Below are 9443 nucleotides of genomic sequence, written 5' to 3' on the forward strand. Positions count from 1 at the left end.
GTCGTAGATAATTTCGTCTATGATGGAACCAGCGTAAGCACCACCAACAATGTCGGCCTGGAAATCCAACGCAGTATAACTCTTGCCAACGGGTGCTACTTCGGACTGACTAGACAATTGAGAAGCAAAAACTCTATAAGTCACTCATAATTAACGCTGACCCGCCGGGGAAGCAGAGAAAGGGGAAGACCTCCACTCCGTTGGAAGGACCAGGTGGAGAAGGACCTGGCTACGCTTGGAATATCCAATTGACGCCACGTAGCGAAAAGAAGAAACGACTGGCGCGCTGTTGTTAACTTGGCTATAATCGCGTAAGCGGTGTCTACGCCAATAAAGAAGTATGCACAAGAATTTCGGGCATTTAGGTGAATTTACCAAATTGGAGTAGGCAATACTGCTCAAAAATGCCATACTTTTGCTATTTCTTGACAGATGTCGCTGGAAATCTGCTGCATCCTTTGCGTTTACAGCACCAGAATCAGCAGTTTTACATTGCTAATTATATTATGTGCAAGTATATATATTAACAAAACAAATTTGAATACTTTTAGATGGCAAAAAAGAACAACGCTTTTAATTTCACTCCATTATCGTTTGACGTAGTTAATAATAAACGAATTTTTTCGTTAAATTTATATTGTATTTCCAAAACTACCAAAATATCTATTAATAATTTATCTTATTCATTTTTATTTCACCTTTTTTTTAATAAATAAACAAATTTCACAATCAGCTGTCTAAGTGCACAAGTCTGCCGGAGCATTAATTTGCTCGTTTGTCAGGGCTATAAGTCACATGGAGATAAAAGATAAACACACAACACCGATTATCAGCTGTAACACCTGCAATCTGAGCTACTCGTCAAGTACCTAGAGTGAAGGATTATTCCGTGGTCAGGTCTACGTAACTGTCAACTCTTAAGAATTCTGCCGCAACAACAAACAACAACATCAAGGAACGTTACCTTAATCAGTTACCGTGTTTAATTTTATCATTTATTTTAAATATAAAATATCTGAATTTAATTTTTGATAATTAATATTATTTCTCTTTATAACGAAAGATTAGTAGAAAAACATCACTATGGTATTCTAAATGGCACAACTATCGCTTCGTTGTGATCGACTCGCAAATTTAACAATGCTGCGTGACCTTCACGTAGAAAATTTGACATCTGAAATAAAAAAAAAAGGAATTTAGTTAATTTTTTTTTATAAAAAATATTAATTTTTGTATAAATTTTTAATAAATTTAAATTAGTATAGACTCAAAATTTTCTGAGCAGCAAACAAAAACACAAAATGCTTATGATAAAGAAAAACGCCTGCAAGCTAAAAGCATGGAAATATTTTTTAAAATTTTATATAAAATAAGGACGGGCCATGTTTGGGTATAACCGATTATACTCTCGTTTTTCATAAGGATTAAAAGTAAGGAAATATTTCGGGCACGCTTGGATACTGTGGTACATTGTATGTTATGAAAGTATTTTTTTATTTTTATGAAGAAAGAGTTAGTTGATTCATACCAAAAGACATGAATTGCAAAAACAACGTCGATTAGAGGACGCAAAATACATGTTTGATAACGTAACTGAGGATTTGTCAAACTGATCATTATTGGTGCCACGATTTGGGTTTATGAACATGACGTCGAAACTTTCAAATAATCTAACGATGGTACTCCCATTGCCGGGTCTTCTATTTCATGGGCAATAGCGCACTTCTAAATTTTTATAATATTAAATTTAAATGCAAAATTACCTGCAACAAATCGTCTGTTGAATTCATCACACATAATTGATCGTTTGCATTTGGTATATCTCTTAGGAATCCTATAAAATTAAAAAGAAAGCATTAAATATATGGATAAAAACTTTTAATTCTTATATCGGTTGCACAAATGAATAATTAAGCTTAAAGAAATAATTGTAAACATAAAAAAAACTTGGTTGTTTTCGAATGATGATTTACTCTATATCGTCACCTGAAATGCAAAATAACGTATCATCAAAAAATTCGAAATTGAGTGTCTTATTAACTATGATTCACTATTTTAAATTACATACATAATATTACATATGTATGTCCAATATTTTCAGGTTCTGCGCTCAGATATAAACCAGTTTTAACCAATATTAAAAATTTGTTTCACTCTTGTTCCATTTTATGTCGTTTTTAATTCATGCCACTGTAAATTTCCGAAAATATTGTTACGTTATTTTGCATTTCAGCTGACGATATATGTACATATTATGATATTTTTCTAAGATTTTATTCCGCAAGTAATAGAAATACTGCTTAGTTATTTTACAACAGTAATAGTCCTGACAGACGAGAAAAATTAATACGCATTAAGCAACGTGAATGTGCATTAATATTTTATGGTGACAGACTTGCATTTTGTGCATTTACACAGCTCATTGTGAAATTTGATTATTTATTAAAAAAAAAAAAAAAATTAAATAAAAATGGATAAGAGAAATTATTAATAGAAATTTTGGTATTTTTGGAAAATCATTATAAATTTAACGATAAAATTTGTTTATTATTAACTATGTTCAAAGATAATAGTGTGAAATGAAAAGCAATAATTGATTGTAATGCGGAAAAAGTGCGCGAAAAAGTTAAGAATATTGAAAAAATGTATTGCAAACTGTGCGTTGTTTAAAATTTGTTTTTGTTAATATACTTACACTTAATTTAATTAACAATATAAAACTGCCTATCTCTGATGCTGTAAACGTAAAGGAGGCGGTAGAGCTCAAGCGACATCTGTCAAAAAATTTGGTAAATTCAGCTAAATGCACGTTATTCTTGTGCATTAAAAATTTGCATTAACATGGTTCAAATGCGCTAATGTTAATTAAACCCGCAAATGCAAATTAGCGCTCTCGTCTGTCAGGGCTATAAGTGACTTCCTTTGAAATGAGTGATTGCAAAGAGAATTTTTCAAAATGCAAGGACATATAGGCATAGGACCATCTATTTACAAGTGTTGACATATGAAGTTTTCCAATGTTAACAAAAAAGTTACCTTAGTAAAGAAGCAAATGATAATACTTAATTATATCTCATTTACGCTGTGTCTGAGCTAAAACTCAAATCGATTGTCTTATGAAGAATTTACATCAGTTTTCAAAATTTTCAGGGACACACAACTATCGTTTTCAAAGCCAGTGCTCTTTTTAACTTTAAAACTAATCTTTCAATTGTTACCTGAGCCTCCTTTTTCAGGGTGTTGAATGCTATTCCATTGTTGCTGCAGGCGTTGAGAATATAGCTTTATTCGATCATTGTACTCTTCATTTTCAAGATTATGTAAATCCATAGCACCCACATCAATCATGTTCCTAAGAAAACAGGAAAATTCTTGTATTTGATAATTTTATTATATTTTGAGCTACAGTATAAAAGTTATTTCACATATGACCTAGCGCCAAGCTATAAAAAATTGAACATATCGCTCATTTACACGATTTTTAGGTCGGGTATGCAGAAATGTTTGCTATTTCATTGTTCAAGTTGTATAAAAATTGCATTCTGAAGCGTAGATAAATATGTAAACAGTAAAGATAAGAATGTGACGTCATTTCACGTCTGCTTATGCGCATTATTTTTTAACCACAACACATTTCAGTTGTAGCCGGGTGAAGTTTTTTTTTCCAGAAAGACATTTTGTGTTACAACGATATTGGCGAAAGTGTAATTAAATGTTTTTCATTTGTTCTATTTATATTTTTTACAAATAACGTAAAAATTTGAAGTGAAAAACGTTAATGTTCAAGAAAAAGCTTTAGTGCAGCCTTTTTCATCCCATTTTGCTCAGCATACTTATTTAATAAAGTTAAAGTGCTCTATTTGCAAAATAAGTGACAACTGAAAATAAATATCGACTTTTACGTTTTTTTATGAGTTTATTCATGGAAGCAGCGGTATGTAGTTAGTAGTTAGTTACTGTCTAAGTTCTACAACTCGAAAGTGCTCTCATTACTTAAAACGCTGATGATTACACGAATTTGACGTCGATCAAAGTTATTGATGACGAGTTTGAAAGTGAACGTTACATATGTATGTACATTCATAGTTCTTCCCTGAATGAGTCTAATATTCTCCTCAGCAAAATCTACACCAACCACATACATACTATATAAAAACTTTTGTAGAAAACTCGTACAATTCCGTCACTCAACAATTAAAAAAATTATTATTTAAGTAGCAACGATTTCTTTTAGGGAGGTATGCATCCACTCCGATGGCCTGCTGCTATACACGCCACGAGTTCACAGACTGTGAGTCGAAGCTTGTCAAGGAGTGCATGTCAACACTGCGATGGCCTCACAAGAAAAAGTACCCTAACCCAAATTCTATATATATTGTATATATATGTATATGCGGGGAAAAAGTGAGACAAAAATTTTAGAGGACGCAACTTGTCAGGGAGGAAAGTAAGCCCAGCTTTCGTCAGACTAATAGCCGGCTCAATAAATTTATGGCTGGCTTAGGACCAAGTCATCACCTTACCTGTTGCGTTTGATTATCTCTACTCCTTAAGCTCAAGTATACGGACCTACATAAAGTATACAATTATTCAATTTTTGGATATTAAATACAAGCATTGCAAAAACTATACAAATCCATCAACATTATATGTAACTCCCTCTATTTCTCATACGCATTTTAGGACCCATTTGTTGGATACTATTCTAATAAAGATTTCGCTCTTATTTAACCCAAAATCCACAGCTTTTTATTCTTAAGTTTTTACTGTTATTGTTCCATGCAGTTGTAGTCTTTACATATGGATTATTTTGTAAATTATAATAACACCTTTTAAAAAAAATATGGTAATTTAAATTGACTTACATAGCCGTACTTTGCACTAAGCGACATAATGCATTCTCATCTTTTTTAGGTAGTGATTGTGCAAACTCGTTGCTAAGATTTTCCGAATTAGTTTGCCTTAAAGCTGGACTATTATGAATCGCAGGATCAGCTAGTAGGTAAGTCCGTTCACTTGGCTCATAGTTATACTGTAAGAGTGATTGATAAAGATACAACGTATCATTTGCATTCCTAAACTAACCTGATTTCCAATATCTTCTGAACAATGAATACATCCGCAAAATGTTCTTAAACAATTCCATACTGGGCGTAAGTACTCCATTTCATTTCACTTTAAAAAATAAAAACAATGATAATGGATGAAACAACTCCAATAAACCTCTTAACCGTACATAGTTCTATCACTTGATCCAATATATCGACTTAACATTAAGTTCGTTCATATTGCTGAATAAATTACTTATTGTAGTTTTCAGCGTCTACACGCACAATTCCAAATATCTTAACTGTTTTGTTTCAACTCAACTAATAAATTTCAGTGTCCATACACCATATTAAAGAGTCCGATCGAATGATCGGCGGGTATGAAATATTAGTGTTTTGGGGGAAACTTTAGTACACCATATCACGATTTCAGGGTTAAAAGTGGTAAGGTTGGTTAGCGCTCCAGATTAAGAAAATATATAATTAAACTTATAGTTTTCGAGATGTTTGCATTTTTTGATCTACATTCACTACATTTTTTCTACATATTTATTTTTCAGTAATTATTTAGTTATTTTATATTTTACACAAATTTCATTCCATGTACAATAACCAAAGTGTTCTTTGTTGACAGATAATAAGTGTTGTCATAATTGCACATTTATGAAACGAATAAAAATTAATAAAAAAAACTCAAACAAATACATTTTGAAATAAATTTTTCATTTGTAATAAAAAAAGTTTTAAGGCCTATAAGTATATTTAATTGCATCTAATAATTTAACAAAAGGATCATAATGATTATTCGCAATATTTTTCCTCCAATTATACTCAAAAATTAAAAAAAAAATTTTTAATTACAAGCCACTGCGACTCGATGCATTGAGTGCGGGTCCCGTCCTCTGTGACGAGCGGATTATCGGGGTCGCTATGATTAACCCATCGGTGCTCATGCCAGTGACTGGACAAACAGTCGTATGCCCTCCAATAGTCAGTACATATAATGTAACCTTTTGCCACATGCTTCTCTATCAAAGGTATGAGCACCTCAGCAGACCCGACATTTCCGGGACATACCTCCAGCCTAAAGTCGTCACTCCCATTCTCAACCATCCCAAGAACCCAGTGGCCTTCGACTCTCCGCCCTAAACTAAGAAATGAAAAAATTATGTTTTTATAACACTGTGCAACATTTTTGGGATTATTGGCTGGGGGGTGAGAAATTCCAAGTCCGGGTGATGGTACTAATTCAGTATAGTCAAACTCTCAAAGAGTTTGGCGTTCGTATGTATAATTTTTTTTTTTATGACTTTATGACCCCTTTTTTCCTTATCTTGATGTTTTTTCGCTTAGTTGTAAAATTTTGGCAAAAMMMAAAAAAAAAACCAATTTCCGAGAATGCTCTTAACATCCTTGCGACAGAAACATCGTAGTTGTTAGAATGATGCTTTTCCAACAAGCCTTCTATTACTTCTTTGATTGCCTGCCATGCATTCAAAATGTATCAATCAAAATATTGTTGAAGGCGTCACTTTTGATCAGCTTTCGTACATCTGGACCATTTAGTATGCCTGATGGGAAATGAGGAAAAAATTTAAAAGGTCATAAAAAAAACTGACACATACGAACGCCAAACTCTTTGAGAGCTTGACTATACTGAATTAGTACCATCACCCTGACTTGGAAATTCTGACCCCCCAGATTAGCTGTTGTACTGTGTAATTACCTTTGTTGTATTTCTCCTTTCCAAATATGCTTTCATCTATTTGAACAGTTTTACCAGGACCACCAATTTTACCTACCGCTACCTAATTATCAACCTGGTACTACGGTTTCGCGGCATTAATTATACCAGTCACATATAGTAGCGCTAGATAAAACTGGTTCCCTGATGAAACTGTTCTTCCACACTTCCGCATGTGACGAATGAGATGCGTAAGCATACATTAAATAAAAGACTTGAGAAAGTGGAATTTTCACGTTGTCGAACCAGGTATCACCCGACCTTGCCAACGCAGTTCGGTACTAAAGCCGGCCTGTGTTTTGGATAGTGTGCATACGATTCCACGTTGGCGAAATTTTTCGATTTTTTACGATCGGTGTACACACAAGTATGCCCATTATGAGCTATTGGACTCGCAGAACTCTGCTCGTTTGTATGGTTTTTCGGCGGAGCTTAATTGGCATTCGACGATAAAAGCTCTAAAGTGATCACATGCACGTCCACATCAAGATGCCATGGAAGTCTGATGTGTTTCACCGTCAACAAGAGCTCAAGTCCCTTAAATCATGTACTGGTTGGATGAGATAAATCTACCGAGATAGGGCTACTCGCTGAAGAAGATGTATGATGCCAACTTTAAATTTGAAGCGAGGGACAAGCCAAGGGAAAGCGATCAGATCACCGATATATTGCATATATACTTGAGGAAAGGGTGGACAGAGTCAACAATTGCAGGAATAAAAGGAAAACATTTCTAATCGATAAAAACTCGTGTTCCTATGCTTCCAATTACTACTCAAGAACAGAAGAGACAGTTAAACTGTTGAGAGAAGCCTGCCGACAAGTATTAGAAGTTTCTACAATAGCAGGAAGTATTCAACACTTAAACTTAGTATCCAGCTCCCAAGAAATGTAAAAACTTCATATAAAAAAATGTTTGAGAAATGGTCAAGAAACTCTCCTGCGATAAATTTACTTGTGCCAGTATGCAGCTCTAAAGATATCTAGTACTAATTTTTAATACTTTTTTCAATAAAATGCGAATATGGCAAACCTGGTTTTGCGGAGATGCATCAAATCAACACTTGTTTCTTGAAGGAAATTCAAAGTAATCGTTATATTTACCCTAAATTAGTTAAAATCACTATTATGAAGTATATTTCATTTTGAAATTACTTCACACATGCATACATACATATTAGGCATAAAGTTTATTTTCTTTGTTTATTCTCTCTTGCTCTTCCAATGTGGATCATTCACAATACGTAACCAGCTGTCAAAATTACTTGAAGAAATAATGTTTTTTTTCTTGAGCAATTACTTGAGGTGGTCTCGCGAAATTGAAAAATTACAGGAAGCAATTTAGTCTAACGAAACCATTCATTATGAAGAGGATTCAGATAATTATTAAAACTTTCCAAGGGGGAAAAAGAAGAATTAAAGCAAAAAAGAAACTCTTAGAAACCTTTTTGTAGTGCTATAACCGGATAAGCGGTAAGCAGCGTCTGCGCCAGTAAAGAAAAGTACGGTCTAGTCTTTCAAATTGCTGTGATGCCAGTATATCAGAGTCAGCCACGTCCGTTGCTTTTCGTTTTTCGGCTATGATTACTCTTGAAGATCTGCTCACACTCGTTTTCTGGCAGATGGTCAATCTCCACTATTTCCTTTATTGGCCAAGACTTGGACACCAGTCAAAAAGCCTTTGTCCCTAGCTAAAGATTAGCTCCAGAGCTACATATATGCCAGTAACAAAGTTTGGCTAAGCATGGTAACCTTTCAGGTCTGGTCTATATATGAACACAAAGTTCCTTAATGCTCTTTAAATTAGGTGGTTTGGATATAAAAGCTTTTTTGTAAAAGAACCAAAAATTAAATATAAAATAAATAGGAGTTTTAAATTAATTAGGCATGGTTTGAATTGAGAAGAAAGACCTTTTGGTAAGAAAAGTGTGAACATATACAACAGTTTCGCTTAGAATTGTTACTTGGGTCTTAAGAAACTCGTAGAAACCATAACAGAGTATCCTACTCTAGAATTTTGAAAAATTAGATTTTTTTTATATATTTAAAGTTTAGACCCTTAAGAACATATCCTAAAAAGAATTTTTAAAAATTTAAATTATTTTAAGAGCTTCAGTTACTTTAGTGACGCAGTACCTAGCCCGGTAGGTAAGTAAACTCACTTTTTTAAGCTCAATACAACCGATTTACTTGAAATTTTGTGTCAACCTTCTTTATATAATCCTTTATCTTTATATAATCCTTAATCCTTTGTTTTCAATATTTTAAAAAAATTCAGAAATTTCGAAAAAAGCGTAAAAAATTATTTTTATTTTCAGGCAGCCGCCATTTTTCCACAAAATTTTTTTTCGTGTTCCCTGAAATAGACATTATAACATCATCTAATTATTTTAATTTTTAAGATTTTTTTTTCTGTATTCTTAAGATATCAATAAAAACGTTATAAAAAATGGATAGTAAAAATATCTTTGGTTTTTTTTTAAATAAAATTCACAAAACTGCCCATAATTTTATTTCTAGAGTAGAATACACCCTTAACAGAAAGCTCTGACAGTATTGTTAGATAATTACCCGTTGACTTAACCCATAGGTGACTTGGAGGGTGTTTAAACTGCCTTCGATAAATTTATCGATATATTGTGTGTAGCCTA

The 9443-nt window shown here is 33.1% G+C and overlaps 1 protein-coding gene across 1 annotated transcript; it reads right to left on the reverse strand.

Moving 5' to 3' along the window:
- Window positions 1-1020: 1020 nt before the first annotated feature.
- LOC108969293 lies at window positions 1021-5259 on the reverse strand. Its single transcript, XM_018933917.1, has 5 exons — window positions 5086-5259; window positions 4866-5032; window positions 3219-3352; window positions 1764-1834; window positions 1021-1174 (listed from the first exon to the last, which is right to left on the reverse strand). The coding sequence occupies exons 1-5, from the start codon at window positions 5164-5166 to the stop codon at window positions 1082-1084; spliced, it is 546 nt and encodes a 181-aa protein (XP_018789462.1). The 5' UTR covers window positions 5167-5259; the 3' UTR covers window positions 1021-1081.
- Window positions 5260-9443: the final 4184 nt, after the last annotated feature.

Source organism: Bactrocera latifrons, unplaced genomic scaffold, assembly GCF_001853355.1.
Source record: "Bactrocera latifrons isolate USDA-ARS-PBARC rearing strain unplaced genomic scaffold, ASM185335v1 scaffold_248, whole genome shotgun sequence".
NCBI classification, from domain to species: Eukaryota; Metazoa; Arthropoda; class Insecta; order Diptera; family Tephritidae; genus Bactrocera; species Bactrocera latifrons.